Here is a 20111-nt window from a genome sequence, read left to right as displayed (position 1 = left end):
GAACCTAGCTATCTTGTTTCATATACTAGTTTATATGACTTTAGAAGCATTCGATTATAAAAAAGTAAATATAAGCTTTAAATGTATTGTTGAGTAAAACAGTTATGAACTCAGTGTTTACTTAATTGTTGATAAACTAACAAAAACTGTTTATTGCTTTTTAAATATGAATAAATGCAACCTATTTGTTCGATAATTTAACTTAAGGTTAAGTTTTTTAAGATTTTACTTAGTTTTTTAAAGGTTTAAAGGTTTATAGGTCTTTCTTTATGTTAAAATGTTTTTAATATCTTACAATAAAAAAAGTTAAAATTGCTTTCAAAAATATTTATGTTTTCAGAACTTCTTAATGGTTTTTTTACTAGAATTCATCTTATAAGTTAAGATATATACTAAAAATTAACAATTAAAGTAAACAACATATTATATCAAGGTTTTTTTAATAAATAAATGTTAATCAGTACAACTATAAAAACTTTTTAGTTTTTTAACAAAAATGTCTAATTTAGAAAAAAATATTTATTACTGGTAGCAAAAAAAACTTTAAAATAAGTCGGTTACATGTGGTAAAGCGGTTTATTCGGCCGCGCAATATCTAACCTTATCGTCAACCACTAGTATATAAAGTGATAAATAAGAATGTGGGATCTGTTAACAATTAAAGAGCTGTTAAAACATATTTATAAAAACTTTTCCCAACAAAAGCGAATGTAACTTGACACATTAGCTTTATTTAGCTCACCACCTTGTTTATCTTTAAGTAAATTATATTGATTAGCAGATTTTACAATTTTGAATTTTAAAAATAGTTTAGCATGCTTTACTTTAATATTTCTTTTAATTGAGGTATAATTAAAATTGAAGTAATTGATACGAATTAACTAAAATTGTTTCATAAAGTTTAGTTTGGGCGTAGGCAAGTCTATATTTCAAAAAGCCTGTTTTGAAATAAATCTAATTTAATTAATAAACACTTTAATCATTTTTTTTTTTCATTCACTTATTGCTAAGCTATATAAAAAATGTTGTTGCCACTTATGGTAAATCCGTTTTTTAGTAAAAAAAAAAACAAAAAGAAAACGTTTGATTGAAAATATGTACTGTAAGATAAAAAATTTAAATTGAAGTTCTAAAACAAGAGAAAAAAATAATTTGATAAAATTTAAGATGTTGCAGTTTGATTTTTTTATTTAGAAAAAATTTCATTCTGAAACTAAAACGATCCTCTTAAAACTATATCATCTAGAAAATATTGCCTTAAACATATAAGATAAACAAGATGTTTAAAACTAACTAACATCAGTATATTTGTTATATATGTAACAGTTAAATTAAAAGTTTTGCTTAACATCTTTCAGACAAACAATGTAACTTAAACTTAGATCCATAGGCTTTTAATGTTTAAAAAAATTTTTTTAGTCTTTACTATAAAATAAAAGTTTGTATCATCAAAATAAAAAACAGTGTTTTAAAAGAGAAGCTTATTGACGTGGACAAGTTTTCTGTTTCTGCAGCAAGTGACGCCAGTTTTGTCTTTTTAGTTTTGAGTAAAGTCATCATAGCAGTAGTAGTGGTGGTGCTTGGTTTCGATATGAATTGAGGAAAAAACTCGTATGCCGTGTTGACGGAGCAGTTATCTGATATTCCCCTCAACAAATCGTCGTAGTTCGTTTTCTTGTCAGTTATTATAAAGCAGTGTGGGTTCCAACAGCTGTGAAAAAATGAGCTTTAAATTTGGACCTCAGATTTGCAAAACTCTCGATGTTATTTCTCAACTTATTTAGATTACTGGTCTTATAAATGTTTTAATAAATGTTAGCTAATCTTTCGTAAAGATCAAAAAAGAAACATTGTTTTATAAACACAATAATTAAACAGCAAAATAAATCTTTTTTTGACGTGACAAATTTAAACAACTAGAATAAAAAGAGTTTTTTAACTATTAATAATTACCTCTAAAACTTTATATTAAACTTTTGTAAGTTTAAAAAATTGAGTTCAGTATTCTCATCTTATAATAGTTTTTTTAATATTAAGAAAATGATCAGTTTTTTTCTGTTACTAAAGTATTGTAATTAATGTTTTCTTTGGCTACGTAACTCGATTTAGTATTGTTTATTGAACGGTTAAAAAAAGCGCTCAAAAAGTTTGGTCTAAAGACCTGGTGCACAAAGAAACCTTTCGGTTTTTGAGTCGTACACCACATGCTTATAAATTTTCTCACGAGCTTTTACACATATTTTTTTATTATTTAAATATTTAAATCTTTAGTAGTAAAACAATCAGTTTAAGGTAATGAAAAATAAAAGAAAATAAAACTAAACGAAAATTAACTAAATTTTGTGTTTTATAATGTACTATTAATCTTTTTTTTAGTAACATAAGAACTAAAAAATATATATAACTTTGAACTAACTTTTAAAAGGAGATAAACAACACTAATAACAAACGTATAAATACTTGAATTACCTTTTCAAAGAAAGTAAAATGTAATACGCAGATATATTTTTACGAAATTTTTTTATAAGTATTTTGTGCTAAAAACGTAATTTTCATTTTATCTAATAATTTAACTTGAGCAGTTAAAATAGTTTTACACTTGAATAGTTAAATAAACTATTGTAAAAAATTTTTAAGAATTTTAAAGAAGAGATTTTTACAATAACTGAACTTAACCTTTAAAAATGAAAACATGAATATAAGTATTGTAAATTTTGTGCTTTTAATCAGAAAAAAACAATAATAATTTTAACAATACTGATATTAACAACAAAAAATTTCCTTCTATTTTAAAATATATTTTTTCTTGAATAATTGTCCAAGTCTAAAATTGTAATAATAGAAAGCAAACAACTTTGCAAACATAAAAAAAAGGTTTTTTTTTCTTTGATTTCCTCAAAAAAAAAGATATTTTTTAATTTAATGAGATTTACCCTAATAATTAACAAAAAATATCATAATATAAGTTTTTTTAACAAATAAGTTATTATCTTGTAGAAAATAAGTTTGTTAAAACAAATACAAAATTGTTGTATTGTTTAAAAAAATTATAACGATTTATAATTTTTGAAAATGAAATATATAATATATCAACAATGATAAATTTTTTACTTACTTCATACAAATTAACACAAACAGTCTAATACTAGGAAATTTTATGCGGTAAAATAAGACAACGTGCTTTCTTGAAAACTTCTGACTTAACAAACTGTAAAAAAATTGAAAAAAGTCAGCTATTTACTATTTGTGTTTATAGCTAATGTGCTAAATATATGTGTTCAAAAAAGCTGTGTTTGAAATGTTCAAAACAAACCAAATATGTTCAAAGCAAGATTTGAAACCGATTAACTTTTGGTATGAAAAGTTTAAATACAAATAAGCTTTATACTTTGAAAAAACTTATGTTAAAACGTTCATTTTTTACAAAAATCCTCATTTTTAAATCACTATAAAAATCAAAAACAGCCTCAATTTCAAGATTAGTATGTTTTATACTAACTATTTTCTAAGCAAGTCTCAACACTTACAAATAAGAACATCACACGAATTTTAACATCTATTATATATATAATTATTATGTAATATGTTATAATAAAAAAAAATTAAGTTGTAATAATTCTTTTTAAAGTCTTCTATAACTTATTTTAAAAAGAAGGTTAATCCAATATAGTAAACAAATATAACTTTTTAATGATATGAGGTAGAAAAATTCCTAGTAATCTATGTAAGTGTTTTAAACGTAAAATATTAAAATAAAACAAGTAATAGTATTTTACTTGATTGAAACTTTTATCGAAAAAAAGTTTAGCAAACATTAAACGTATTTTTTTTGAACATTTTTAATTTTTTAATGTTAGTATTAAATAATGTTTTGGAAGAAATTTTGTAAATAGTTTATTTTCAAATTATTTTGTGGCGTTTTAATATCATTTATATTATTGTTTTTCAAAACTTTAACACCATAACAACTAATTTACATCTGCCTTAAATAATTATTTACTTTTGCTTACATTTTAAATTAATTATTTAACTAGTTAGCGCAAGAAGTATTAGAATAATAATTATAAAATGTTAATTACCTCAAATTTTTAGACAATCAAAAAGTTGTTTTAAGTTGATAATCAATTTTTATTTATGAAAGTCCTGAAGGTTATAATGTTTTCAACGTTAAATAAAAAGTTATATATAAAACTCTTAATTACTGACGAGTTTTTTTTTTTAATTTTAGAAATTGTTTTTCGATATAAGTTTATTACTTTTTGCTAATGAAACTAAGTTATAAATAAAAACACATTCAATTTTCTAACAGTTACATACATAATGTACTTTAGTTATTCTTTTAAATAAAACAAGCGTATACATTTTAACTTTGTATATTTTCAATACTAAAAAAATATATAAAACATCATTGTTGAGTACCTAGTTACTGAACAGATACTGCTGCATATTCAAGTTTTTAGACTTATATTTTAAAAATAAGCATTTTGCTCTCAGAGTTAAAGTTTTCTGAATATCTTTGAGGACAGCTTAATAAACAGATCAATTCATGAATACCAAGTTTTAATAAAAATTAATTTGTTTTTTAATAAAAATTTTTCTTTAAAAATCTGATTGTTTTATTGATTATTAATTTAATATTTTTCAAACTTATAAATTTAAATAACCTTACATTTCTTTATGTGTTAAACTATAATTTTAATGTTTATATATTTCATATTAGTAAAAGTAAGTAATTATATTAAAACTAGTAATAGTTTTATGCTTTGCATTTTAATGTTTAAGTAGCTTTTATATATAGTGAATAACTATTCTCATTTTTAAAACAAATGCTATTTAAGATGTAAAATATGTTTCACTTCATATAAAAGCTATTTTTTGAATATTAACGCTAAGCTTATTATGATTAAATTAACTATAGTAACGGTTTTGACTGAAAATGTCAAAAAAGAAAAATTGTTTAGCTTTAGTAAATAATTTATAAAGTTGCTCGCTCTACATTAAACAATTTTGTTGTTATTTAGTTACACTATAACAAGTGTAAAATTATAATAAAAAGATGCATTAACTCAAAAACTTATTTTAAATATCCACCAGCAAAGTTCCAGTTTTTTTTAGTTAGTAAAAAGTAAAATGTTTTATATTTTGCATTAAATTTATAAACATTCATGTTACGATACTCAGTGAATTTTTTCAAAATGTTCCAATAATGCAAGTTTAGTTAACTATTTAAAACTCAAACGTCTCAGAAACATACTCTCAAAAGATGCATGACGTCATGCCAAAAATCGCTTCCACACTTAACAGCTTAACAAACAGTAAACGGATAAACAGCAATTAGCCCGAGCACGGGAGTGACACTTAGCACCTCTGCAACACGCTCGCTAACTGGTCCTTCCAACAACTTTCCCCAGGCGCAATTGTAATCGATTCAACATGCACACAGAGGCTTGGGAAAATAGAGAGGAAGCGAGGTGTTAGGTGCTGTAGCGATATCGACAAAAAGTCAAATAAATTTTCAACTCAGCGATTAAAAAGGCGCAGAACCTCGTGGGTGGCTGGCAATTATAAGCCTTGCTTGAGCTAATGAATATACTGCGGTTGGGAAAATTAAATGCGCCGTTTTAAGGCGTTTGAATTACTTTACTGCCTTAGTCAAAAAGTTAATCGAAAATATGTAACTGTTTTAAAGCATTATTTTTTTATCATAGTCCTATAGATGTTAACTTTAAAAACAGTGAAATATAAACAGGTAAAGCATTCAAAAGTATAAAAAAAAACAATCAATTTTATCTACTGCTTTTTGGTTAAGATTAACTCAAAAAATGAAATTTATCAAAACTCTGGTAAGTTTTCGTTTTCGCTGTATTGATTTAGTAAAATCATTGCCATACTATAATTAATTACATTTTCTTAATTTTGTTTTTCAAAAAGTCTTTATCCTTACCTAAAGTACACTGGTTTCCTTTTAAATCTTCAAAAGCAAAAAAAAAGACCTTGATAAATCGTTAAACTTGTGTAATAATTGCGTTTTACAGCTTAATTTTGATTTTCAAGTTCAATTTTATTGCTTGTAGCTTAAAATTGTTTGTAATATTTTTGTCCTAGTCCTTAATAGCGTATTTAAAACAAATGTACAATTTTATTAGTATTCTATATTTAAGTACTTAGTCACATAAAAATTATTATTTAAGTTAATCATCAACAACAGTTACTTAGCTCCATTTCAACTACAACAAAATATGTTTATTAAACACAAAATACTCTAAGAACTTAATTTAACTTATTTTTGTTCGATATAAAGTATACATTTTAAAACAATTATATTTTAGTACAGAAGAGCATCTTACCGATAAATGTACTTGTGGGCGAACTTTGCGCTGACTATGTTCCTGTCGTCGTCGTAACACTCCAGTTCTTCTACGTCATACACGCAATTGCGCGATCTTTCGTACAAATCGCACAACCGATCATCGTACATGTCTTCGAGGAATCGCCGTGTGAACTCGACCGTGCAGTCACGTGACTTTTTTTCGTAGTTTTTGGTGCAACCTCCTCTGTTATCGCTAAGATAAGAAAAAAAAGGTTTTAGAAATTCAGGATAAATTAAATAGGTTAACAGTTTGATGTAATATTTTGTAATCTTTTTATAATTATTATACATTTTTTGATTGTTTGTAAACGTAAAATGTTCATTGTTTTTAATTAACAAAAAAACAACTAGTAAAATTATTTCGAATACTGTAAACACGATAAAAACTATTCTAACTAAGCTTAAATGTTCCTTTTAACAAAAATTAGAAAACGTAAACAATAAATTAAATCTTAAAGTTAAAGCATTGAGTTAAAACAGGATTGGTATAAGTTAGTTGCTGTCACCTTACTGTCCAAAACTTAAAACTGCTCTCTTTTGCCCCTTACTAGTTATTGCATCCGACTTACTACAACTGCCCAAAAAGGGGTTTTATCAGTTTTAAACACATAACTTTTTTTACGATAAGTTAAGCTTTTGTTTGTTTTAATTTTAAAAGTAATTAAAAATAAATTTGTTTTCAAAATCTAACCTATTAAAAGATTATAAATTTATCGAAGTAGCCATCTCGTAAATACTTATATCTAAGTATCTAAGTTTATAACTTTTATTTCACATTGTTTAAAAACTTTTCTCACAATAGTCGTTTATTAAAGTCTTTACGCTAGTTAGTGCAACGTTTAAAAACTAATATAAACAAGGAAGATTTAGACAGCATTTGAAAAACTAAACCAAAAAGTACAATTCTACATTTATATCTGCTTTGTTGTTAGTCATAAAGATATGTTAACTGTTTTTACTTAGCATTCGTTTTTGAATATTGATGTAAAGTTCATGAAAGCCAGATCTATTAGTTTAATTGAATACTTATAAGTTGTAAGGGTTAGTAGTGATTTTTACAAGTAATCTTATTTATAAATACAAATTTATTAGCTTTAGTGTTTGTTTCAAGAAAATAGAAGCAGTTTTTATTGGTAAATAAACACTGTTATATTGATTTTAACTGTTTTACATATAAATTTGCAGTAGAGAAAAGTTTTAAGATACGTGTTTTGCAAACTTTTAACGTATGTAGACATCTGTGTTCACTTTTTTTTTCAACAATGTAGAGTTTTTTTTTAAAGATGTATTATTAAAATACTAAAATCAAAAATTAATTGTACTTCTATTTTACATTACTAGCAGTGAACTTAGTAAAACAAATAAATTTTATATTTTACTCTTCAAACTTACTTTAAGTTGCTAAAAGAAACTATCAGAAACTAATGATATTGCAGAAAACAAAATACATGTTTAAAAACAACAAACTTTCCAATGTACAAAGAGCCATGCTTGCAGTATGAATCTACTATTTCTTTTGTAGGTTCTGTTACTGGACCTGTTACATCTGGTCCACCAAGACCACCCGTACAGTTTAGCATTTTTGTTATTTTGCAGTTTTCCATAACTTCAACGTGCTGTCTAGTATATATTCTCATTAAAATACGCAATACTTTTTAAATAAAAGTATGTACTAGTTTATTATAAACTTTTTTAATTTATTTTTTTTTGAAAAAAAAAACCTTACATTCCTTAGTGTTTTTAATAGTGGAAATAGAAAAAAACTTTATTTAAGAAATATAAATAATTAAACTATAAGTTATTATTATTATGGAATGATACAATTATATAAGTGATTTTAGTAAAAATGAAACTATAATTCATGTTATGTAAACTCTGGATTACAAAAAAAATAGTTTAAACATTAAAAGATATAATTCTATTAATATAAATATTCCTAAAAACAAGTTTTAAAGTTAAAGAAACTAAAAATTAACAAGTAAGACAGAAAAAAACGTTATTTACAAAAATATTAATAAATGAATTCATAGTTTTTATTGATATGGAATGATACAATTATATAAGCGATTTTAGTAAAAATGAAACTGTTATTCATGTCATGTAAACTCTGGATTACAAAAAAAAAAGGTTTAAACATTAAAATATATAATTCGATTAACCTAAATATTCCTCAAGACAAGTTTTATACGTAAATAAATTTAAAATAAATAGATAAATTTTAGATCTAAACTTGAGCATTTCAGTGTTTGTCTGTTAGACAGTATTACGAGTTAATTATTTTTTAAACATGAAGCCAAACCTACTCTTTTTGTATACTTTTTTTTTGTGTAAGAAAACTTATTCATTCTTACTTTAAAAAACTTTAAAGTACGTGAATTAATTTTTTTTATACAATCAACATAATTTTAAGATTTTAAAACATAATTTTATTGTTTTATACTTTAATAAGTTTTGTACAAAAAATAGGTTTAAAGTTATAAGTAAAATAAAAATGACATACAAACCTTTATGAGCGTTTTATATTTATAATATTTTACTAAAAAAAAAAATCTAGCTGTTTGTTTTTGTAATATAATTTTTTTTAAGTATTAGTAGGTAAGCAATTATTTTTTATCAAGCAAAAGTATTTCCACATAATACTTTAACACTCACTTAACATTCACATTAAAAAAAAAGTAAAACTTATAGTACGCTATAGTAACTATACTAGTAACTTATATGACTAGCTAAAGTACTAGAAAACAATAGTGTTAAAAAAAGATATTCAAAATAAATAAAAGGCTAACTAAGAGTTTTTATCACAAAGACAAAAAGTATCACATAATTTCCACAGAGATTAGGATTGCAAATTTTTAGTTAAACATTTGTATCACTCATAACTCACTCGCAGTTTATGCTAGGGTTCATTCGCAAGTCCGTGTAAAATTGTGACTCGCAGTCTCTCAAACTCGCCATAGTTCGCTCATACGTGCACTTTTCACTCAGAAAGTAGGAAGACAGAATCTCGGACACGTCGGAGTTGTACAGCTGACGTAGTCTTCGCACATGTTGATTTTCTGAACTAGCATCAGTCAAACGCTTTTTGTTGTTTTTTTCACCTAGTAAAAGAGTAACGACCGTATCAAAATAATAAGTATTCTATGTAAGTTAAAATGATATCAAGCTTTATAACTGTCCGTTAGTCTTTCTTTTATATAATATGTTTACATTAGTTCAATTTTTTTTTTCTTCATATTATCATGTTAACAATAATAGGAGTAACGTAGTTAATTATAGTTTTTTAAGATCTTAAACAAGTAGAAAGTAAGTTTGATTTAAAATTTTACTATTTGATTTCTTTATCATGAATGAAATAATACTATTTTAATAAAATGGTCTGGATGTTGTAAATATAGTTTGTTTGCTTTTTTGATACCTTAAAAAAATCTAAAGTATTTAAATCAAGTTTTTCTTAGGTAAGCTGAAAAAAGTTTAGTTGCATGTTAACTAAAAGGCACATATGCACAGTGTAAATTTAATTTCATTAGTTTGTACTTTATGTGAATACAAGTAGGTAATACGGTTTTGTATTAACATATTAGAACATAAAAACAAATTGAGCAGTAATCTTCCTATATTGTACCAACATATGTTTCTGTGTGTTAACGGATTAACACACTTCAACTGGGTTATGAATAGAAAGGAAAAACATTTCCCAGTTGAAATGTGTTAATCCGTTAACACACAGAAACATATTTGGTACAATATAGGAAGATTACTGTATAATTTGTTTTTATTATATTCCAGTGAACTTGTTTCACTACGATTTTTTGTTAACAAATACTTAAATTTATATTTTAAATAGTCATATTAGAACATATTCATATTAAACATAGAACTAAGTAAAATTCAAGTTCTAAATAAAACTTTTATTTAGTATTATAATCAAAAAACGTTATACATTTAATGAAAATGTTGATCTATGAACACGTATAGTGCCAAATTAAAACATTGATCAATTGCAATTTAATGTTTATATTTTATTAGTAAACAATTTATTTTGCTTTAATTTTATCTCTACGCTAGTTATTATTAGCGCCACTGTTTTCTTTTAAAAGTAGAATTTTTTTAATACTTTGGACGAATGTAGTTTTTAATGGTTAAAGTATCTATGCTTAAACGTGATTTGGATGCAAATATTAATACCCTGGTTTTTAGCATAAAGATTTTACATTTTAAAAAGAATAAAACTACTTTTGTAGCATAGTTTTAATATTGGTTAGTTTAATATACTGTTTAGAATAATTCCGCCATATTTCTTATTATAGGCCCGTGTATCTATTAATTATATTACACAGAATAGTGATTATTTTGGTTATAAAAGTTTCAATATAGGCTATAAATGAGTATATTAACAATTTTTTTATTTGTATTTAACAAAATAACAACACTAAAAGACATTCAATGGTATCACTTTTCTTCAATATTTAATCAATACTTTTTATGCAATTTAGTTTCTAGTAAAAGTTGTGAAAAACAAAAATATTTTATGCTTTAGATGAGGGTTGAGAAATTTACAAGTCGGCGGGCAGATCATCAGAAAAAGTCTCTGGTGAGTAAAATTTTCAGACAATTCTTAATAGGTCACATAATTATGAAAACTTATGCAATATTGTTTTGTAACTCTAAAAAACAAAACTTTTATATACGCTACTGTGCATTGAAACTAAATTTTCAACATATTTTATTACACTGAAAAAACAATTTGTATAAATAACTCAGTTTCAACTATTTGCAAAAGTTATCTTTGAGCTAAAAAATAGGTCAAGGGGCTGAGCATTTTTGCTCGGCGGGCCGTAGGTTGCTTTCTTTTACTTTAGATATGTAAAAGCTAATCTGCTATAAACTTTAATTTTGTTAACAGATTTGAATAAATCATAAGTTTATTTCACAACTGCTTCTTAGTGTTATTAACATAGTAAAGTTATGTAAACATTTATATAAATAAAAATAAATAAATAAAATTTAATAAACGACAAAACAAATAAAAAAACATAAAACTAGCAATAAAAAAAGTAAATTTTAAACTTCTTTATGTTTTTTTTTATTCTCTAGTTAGACTACTTAGTTGTTTGTTTAGTATGATAAAGTTAGTTTCTATTAAATAACAATTATTTAATAATTATAGATCTCTATTTCGTAAATAGCATTAAAGAGTAGTTGTGAAAAGTAGTTAAATTTGAGTTATAGTCTATTAACCTTCTTAAGAGTTATTACATTGTTTGGCATATTAAAACTTTAAAACTTTCATTTTATCAGAAACTGTTTTTTTGTCCAGAAATTTCTTACTTTTAGAGTTTTATTATTACATGTATGAATTTAACCTTAGTCATCAACTAAACTTCTATGAGTTTTTAAAGTTAAGCCGCAAACCTAAGTATTTTACATTTATGCATTTTACCAATTTTAGTATAAGATATTAAATTCATGAACTGATGTTAGAGAAATTTTTGAAGATGACTTTATCATAAATAAGCAATATAGATTTTTAGTTATAAGTATTAAATTTATAAATACCAAAAGAAGTTAAGATTAACATGCCATTCATAGTTTTAAATAGTTGGTCTTGATTTAAGTAAACATTTAAAAATCAACACAAACAAAAAATATTTTTAAGAGTTGCATAGACTACAATTTTATATTAAAAAGTTTTTTATAAATCATTTTTGCTAAAGTTTTGCTTTTTGATTTAACTTTTATTAAACTTAACTTTATCTTTTGTAAAGATTTTAATATTCAGAGCATTATTTTGTTTTCAAAAAACTATAAACTTTAAGTTGAAATAAGATCTACAAAGTATAATAGTATTGCAATGTTTACGTTAAATAAGAAATACTAAACTTCAGATTTCACTACGTTAATGGTTAAATACTTGATTTGGTTAATATTCTAAAAACATTTTTTACTCTCATAAAAATTAAATAAGTTCAAAAACCAAAATTTATATACTCATGCAAGCACTTATAATCTAAAGAAATTAATTAAAATTAGACTTACCAGCTAGAATGCAAATTGATTTTACTTCGACAAAATAACAAAAAAATACTGCGAAGATTGCTGCTTTCATGTCATTGAACTTCTAAATCTTTCAAAATTAACTTTGAATTTTTTATGAGTAAGTTATAAAGATACTGGAAACTAGCCTATGTGAAGCAAAACTTTTTTTTTTCATAAATAGTTTATTTGGTACACATTTAAAAAATCTGAATAATATAGAGTAGTTTAAATAACTTTATAGACTTTGATTTATGTCATTAAAACATAACTATATACTTATCTAAAAAAAGCTAAATGCAATAGAAAAATCCTCTCTAAAACTACCTTGCATTTAAGATTAAGTCAAATTTAATTACTTTGAAAAGCTTAAGACTGTCAAAAACTGTATTACAAAAAACGTACAATTTCGTATGCGAAGAAAAAAACCCCGAAACACTAAATTGAATTTCTCTCGCACGCCATTGTTTTTTCGAAAATTTAACTCACAAACATCACTCGAAGTTAACAGACTTATCATTGATTTTTTAACCAATTTTAAGGGTGAAAATGCAAATCTAAACACTGTAAAAATTGAAATTGGGTTGCTTTTTGCTTTGTTTTTCTGTAAAAATTCAAAACAAGAATCTTAGAAATCACTAGCTTTTTAAACTACTCTAAACTTTTTGTAACTCCGTAATACTAAATTACCAAATTACTATTTTGTTTAGTTAAATGTTAAAAGAGTATTTTTAATAACTATAACAAAATTTCAACTAGTTTAAGTAATTTTACTTTTCTTAATACTTTGTCTTTAAAGTAAGACCTAATCAAAAAAACAATATTCCGTTCTTAAACCAAAAACTATAAACAAAAAGCAATGTTGTATAAAGCGAATATTTATAACCTAAATTAATAAACTCAGGCGAAACTTGAAAGTTTGTAATTAAATAGTTTGTTTTTCTTTGTTTTTATAGATAGTGTAGCTTAAAACTTAATCACACATAAAGCTAACAAAATTTTCAAAATCCAACTGTAAAAGTTCTTTGTTTCCTCATATGTTAGTCATAAAACCTTATGTTGTGATTTCGCTAGTAATAAGATCATAAAAAATTAATTATTCATTAATTTGTTGGCATCAAATGACATGAGGTGAGAACGAATAATCAGATACAATCAAATAAAAAAAGATGTATAACAAGCAAGTAAACTGTGTTTTTTTAAAACAGTTTACTTTTTGTATCATTTTTTTAACTATCCTTTTTGTTTTAAATATTTTGTAGACATAACTTACATGTACTACGTTGCAGTAAACTACTTTTTATTAAATTTTTAGTTAAAATCAAATCTGTTGGTTATTTTAAATAAGTTCTTACATAAATTAGTCACGTATTATAAAATTTTTACATGAATATATTTTAGTCAGATTTTTTAGATTTAATAAAGAAACATGTTTTAACATAATAAAACAAACTTTGTAGATAAATAAAGAAAGTTTGATAAATAAAACTATCTAAAGTTTTTTGTTTTGTTAAAAATTAATATTTGAATAATAGCTCTAGATTATGTGTATGTAGATATTTGTACTTTTTAAAACCCATATTAAAAATAAAACTTTTATTCATTTATAAAATTACCTAATAGTATAAAATCTCAATTTTGCATATCTTAAAAAGGTTTTTAAAACTAATGTTTCAACTAATTCCCTTCATAGGAAATAAAGCTTATAACTACAAAAACTTTTTACATGTCATTTGGGACGTATCGAAATATTATATATTCAACATTACCAAAGTAAATGCTAACTTTAGCTTAAAGAAAAAAACTTCAAATTAATAATTTATACATATAAAGCTTTTTGTAACTTAACAAATACAACAAATTAATAAAAGACGTTGAACTACTGAGTAGATTGTAGTTCCATCCAATTTTTCTTTTAAGTTGAACTTCTATTATTTTGATCATAACGAACAATCAATGAAGAGATGATTTTGAATAAGTATCAAAAAATCAATGGTAACGATCTACAATTAGCCGATACTAACTTGCGTGTTTATGTGTAGTCACAAATGTCAATCGTAGAAGTTTTTTTTAGAAGAAGTCCTTGAATTTTATATTTTATGTAGCTTTCTATTTTAAGAAATAACTGTCAAACTTTACATAAAGATGTTTTACTCATGTCGGTTTAAGAAAATTACTTTAAAAAACACGTTTATCTTTTTTAAACCGTAATTTTTTTGATAATTCAAAAAGTTCTTAGACTAAAACAATTATTGGAATAAATTCGTTATACTAAACTTAATTTTAAACTTTTAAAATAGTTTTTTTTTTGCAAAAATTAAAGCAAAAATTATATTTAACTACTAAAATTAAAGGCATTTTTTCTTAACCTTCGCATTTTTATTTTTTTTTTTCTTTTTTTTTTTTCTTGAGTTAATCTTTATAAACTAAAGTCAGTTGTTATTTTTCCAAATAAAAAAATGTTCAAGAAAATAATTGAATATTAAATACATCCTTTTAAGTGGTATTTTCTTTTTAAAATTATTAAAAAAAAATTTTTATGAATATCCTAGTTTCTAACTTAAACAGTTGTGAATATTTATTTAACAATAATATTTTTAGTATTGTTTATATTTATTAGTTATAACTGAAATTTTTCTAAACGTCTTAATTTTTCCTTTCTTATTTGGTAGATATAGGATATTTGAATATAATGTAAATTTATTTAATTCTCATTATGGTTTTGCTCGTCAAGTTAGTATTAATAGATTTAATAACCTCAAATGAAAAAACCAATTTAATGTAAATAAAATTTTAAAAGTTTCATACAAACACTTACACTGATGTATAGTTTGCGTTAAACAATTACTTCAGTATTCTACAAATATAAAAATAGCTCAAAAGTTTTAGTTACACTTATGATGTTTAATACTTTATCAACTTAAAAACTCGTTCGATAAAGTTAACTTACGTATGTAAAAAAACTTATATAAGAATAAAACTACAATAAAAAAAGAAAATAGTGTGTGTCTAAGTATTACTATCATAAAACCCATTTCCATTTAAACTTACCTAGCACCTGTGAGCAAGGGAAAAAAGTATTAGTATAAAAACTTTGACATTATATAAAGAATACAGTTTTTTTTTTGTTTCACAGTCTTTTTTATTATATTGATACTTGTTTAAAGTTATTTATGCTAAGAGTCCTGAAAAAGTAAAGTATGGAGAGTAAGAATATAATCTCTAACAAATATCTAAAGTTTTACTAAAAATATTTTACAACTTAATTTCATTAATTAAATGTATAGAGCGTTTTAAAGTAATTAATAGTTTTATTTTTTAAAACTAATTCTGTATTATATCTTTTTGTTACATATTATTTACGTTTTTAAGAACTTTGTTACATTTATGTATAAGGCATAATATTTTAAAAGTAGTAAACGACTATATTAAAAACAAGCTAACAGCCGTGAAAATGTATTTACTGTAAATATTTATTTAAAAATAAATAAAAACACAGTAACTGTTAACACAAAATAATAAAGTTTAGTATAAATGTTTGATCATTTTATAGCTTTTGATGCCTTTGTTATATAAATTCAACCTCTTTTAACATATATTATTTATATATTAATTTTCCTAATTTCATCCTATTTTGTCTATACAAAATTTTCCTGATTAATTTTATGTTTTCAGACTTGTACTTTTATTTACTGAAACTTTCATCACATTCGTTATAATCAAAAGTCCCCCAAGCTATGTGCTCATGACAAAAAAAAAGAAAGAACAAAACAACCAAGATTTTAGTAAGTCTCTAAAAACATTGTGCTGAATCCTTATAAAAAAAGTATGAACAAATTAGGCTAGCCTTATTCGCTATTTGTAATGAAGTAAGACTTGTTTTAAATTACTTTTACTTCATTAGTAATATTGACTTTAGTTTCTAAAGTTACTAAGATTTTGTCGACAGAAGTGAGAAAATATTTAATTTCAAAGACTTAAAATTAAAAAATACTATTGTTTAACTTATTGTTTAAAAATTGCCGAATTTTATTCTAATTTTTTGTTATTTTCTTATTGAAAGTTTCTAGCAGAATTAAAACAAACAGTGAACAATCAAATTTCTTAAACAATTTGAACTAAGTATTCTACTAAGTATACTTTCGGTCTTAGTCAAATCTGGACTTCATACAACGTTGAATTCACCCAGAATCAACCCCAATAGTATTTTTTGTAAACAGAACCAAAACAGTTTAATATTTTCAAAATCTTAAATAAATATTTAAAGCTATTTTGTCTTTCATTACTTATTTTCAACATAAAATTAGTTTTTTATTCTTATTTTATTATTACTTTAAAGAGTTTGTTCTTTTTTATAGCATTACTATTGAGCTAAGATCGTTTTTAAAGTCATAAGATAAATAAAAACGCTGTAATAAATAATGTATAATTTAAACTATAACTAAATATCCATCCAATTATAATATCAAGTTTTGTTGTAAATGATGTATAATTTATCTAAAAAAAGTACTAGTAAGACATACAATGCTTATCATAAGTTTGTTTGGATTTACTTAGTCTCAATATTCTGGTCTAGTATTATCTGTAAAAATATTAAAACTTTTCATCTTTTAGACTCAGCAACTAAAAATTTGTAATATTTAGTTTTAGTCAGCTTTTATTTTAAAAAACTCACAATAAGGATTCAAAGAGCAATTTTAAACATTTGGAATTCATAAGTTATTTTTACTAACTTAAAAATATATTTTTATAAACAGGGTTGCGTCGAAGACTTTTTTCAAAGTTTTCTAAAATTTTCAAGATTTTTGAAAGTACAAGTTTTTTGTCCATTTTTAGCGTTAAATTAAATAGAAGGTAAAAACCTTCTTGGAAGAGTATAAAAATGCCAAAAAGATATTGTAATCTACTTTAAAAGTGTTTCATAGTAAATAAAATTTTTAATGTTTAAAAAAATATTAATTATAATAGATATTTCTTACCTAATCAAAAATTCACTGTTTTACAGTCAAAAAACTGTTTAAAAATCCAGGATTTTAAGAGATTTTTGTGAAGAATTCCAGACTATCTTTTTTTTTTCTTCAAAGTTTCTCAAATTCCAGGTTTTTTGGCAGCACTGATTAAAAAAATTTAAAAGTATCGCGTTTCTTTATATAACCACTAATTATTATTACAAGTTTTAATAAGATCGAAAAACTTAGAGTAATAACAAACTTTTTTTATTAAGTCCCTAATTGTAATATTTTTTTAAACTTATTTTTGTTGCTAAAGTCTAATTACGAGAGAATATTCTTTAACTTTTCAATTTACAATAACATTTTTCAGTTAAATCACAAAAATAGTAGCTTTTTTTAACTTATAAGTGCTAGTAAGATTAACGCGCCAAAGAAATCAAAGGTTAAAGGTTTGGTCAAAGGACCTGGTGTAAGAAAACACTATTTGGTCACTATAAATATAAGAATAAAACTAATCTTACTTATAAATAAAAATCGTATAGAAGTTTAACACTTACTTATACTAGTTTTATCAAAAATCATACAAAAGATGATAACTATGAACCTTTTGTGTTTGTCATGTGTCTACACCATGGGTCGGAAGCCTTTTTTAAGTGACGGGTCTACTTTCCGAGAAAAAGCTGCTCGCATACCGCACTGTTTAAAAAAAGTCTTGTGTGGGCCGCAGTTATTTCAAAATATTTGTAGTAATCAACATAAGAATACTATTTTACACCAAAACATGATCAAACAAGCATAAATAGAGAAGTAGTAACTATTAAATTGTAAGTCTAACTTTATGCTTTCACCACAGAAACATTTCTAATTAGTTTTTTGAGCTGAAAAGTAATTCGCGGGCCGCATATTTTGGCTTTCAGGGCCAGTTTCCGACCCCTGGTCTACACTAAAAGTGTTTTTACTGTTTAATACAGTTATAAAAATTGATATCACTTTATGTCACCATACTCATATGTATCTATTATTATGATTTTTATTTTTACTTAGCAGCCAATTTAATTTTATGATCTTTAACTTGTAGTCTCTTAATTTCGAGTTTAAGCTTGGTCCTAATATGCATGTTTTGTTTTTACTCTTGAAGCTTAGTTTTTTACAAATGTACTTAGATTAATGAAGCTGTCTTTCACTGTGATCTACTTATATATTACTATTTTTACTATCGACATTTAACTAAATTTTTTATTTAAAATAATATTTAGTATAGATTTTTTTTCTGTGTTTACCAGAAAATTAATTTGCCTAAATCTTACATTTTAATCTTATTTACAAACAACTTTTAAACTTCGTGACATAAAGTATTTACTAAGTGTGTAAGTTAAAAGTAAAGTAAAACTGATATTAATAAAAAAGTTAACAATATAGTCCTAAATTTTTTAAAAAAGTTTAATATATTTTAAACTATACAAACAGAACATAATTTTGCTTATAAAATTATTTACTTTATTTTAAGATATTAATTTGTTTACTTTTTTCTTACTGTGAAAATTTAGATTTAATCTACTAATTTGAATTTAAGGTATAATCTTTTGGCTAAACAAAAAAAGAGTTATACGATGTTATACTTACAGTTAAGTTAACATTTTTAAAACCATATTGAAATTATTAACAATTAAATATGTGCTTATATTTTTTGTAACTTTTTAAGAAAAAACACTACACAGAAAGCAAAACATGAAAATTGAGGTTTTTTCTACAAGTGAAATATGGTAAAAAAATAATCAGAAGCTTAGAAAACTGCTATAAAGCATTAACTTTATGTCTTTTAGCTTACATAATAGTTTCTTTATAATTTAGTTTTTTATACATTTTATATTTAGTAAAAAAAACACTCCTTTTATTATTTTTTGTATTTTATTAATTTTTACACATAAAAAACAATCCAAAACTTGTAACACGTAAAATTAATTTTAAAAATGTTTCACATACTTTAAAAATCATAAATGTAAAGCAAAAACACATTAATATGCATGGTAGATCAAAAGTGTTTATAAATTCTCTGTTTAATCAACATTGGTACAAAATCTTAGTACGATATACAAGCTATTGCAAGGTTACCACATAACATTAAACTGTATTTTCCTGACCTTACTAGAGTAACATTACTTAAAAGTTCCCTTTATAAGTTAGAACAAAAATATTACTTGAGTGAAAACATTATAAGTCATAAAGTTCTATTTTAATTTTTGAACATATGATTTCTTATATAACTAATTAAAAACTTTTAAAATTACACAGTATTTTGATTTTTTTTACAATCTACATAAATAACTTAAAAATTATTGCAGCAAAACAAGCAGCATTTTATCAATTGGCAGAATAAGCAAAAGAGCGAGCCTTTTTATGCAAACAATTTTAATTAGAAAATTCATTTAGAAACAAAAACATAAAATTACACATTATAGTCACCTCTCACGAATCTACGCACTCTCGTTTAACTACATTTTTTAGAATTTTCAAAAAATACTAAGTAATAATTTGAAAAAAAAAATTCATATTGTAAGTTTATTGCATGATTAAGTAAACAATGTGTTTTTTTTTCAATTAAACTTTCTAAGATGTAGAAGATAGATTTTTAATAAAATAGAGATGTTAAGTTTTTAGTCTGTGCCTTCCATAAAAACCTATTGAACTCTATGGTTTTGCTACTTATATTTTAGGTATCTTAATACTTCTTCATACCTTTAAATCAAACAAAATAC

The 20111-nt window shown here is 23.8% G+C and overlaps 1 protein-coding gene across 1 annotated transcript in view; it reads right to left on the bottom strand.

Moving 5' to 3' along the window:
* LOC145843042 (uncharacterized) overlaps positions 1 to 20111 on the bottom strand; it is a 39575-nt gene that overhangs the window by 257 nt on the left and 19207 nt on the right. Inside the window, exons 15-19 of the mRNA XM_082950509.1 lie at positions 15455 to 15461; positions 9255 to 9468; positions 7838 to 7990; positions 6348 to 6563; positions 1463 to 1711 (exon numbers count right to left, since the gene is read on the bottom strand). Of these exons, the coding sequence (XP_082806635.1) occupies positions 1463 to 1711; positions 6348 to 6563; positions 7838 to 7990; positions 9255 to 9468; positions 15455 to 15461 (839 nt within the window). The remainder of the gene's footprint in view (positions 1 to 1462; positions 1712 to 6347; positions 6564 to 7837; positions 7991 to 9254; positions 9469 to 15454; positions 15462 to 20111) is intronic.

This window comes from Thalia democratica, chromosome 8 (genome assembly GCF_965202585.1).
Source record: "Thalia democratica chromosome 8, ktThaDemo2.hap1.1, whole genome shotgun sequence".
NCBI lineage: Eukaryota > Metazoa > Chordata > Thaliacea > Salpida > Salpidae > Thalia > Thalia democratica.
Note: the sequence above shows the minus strand (reverse complement) of the source record. Positions and strands in the feature narration are given on the sequence as shown.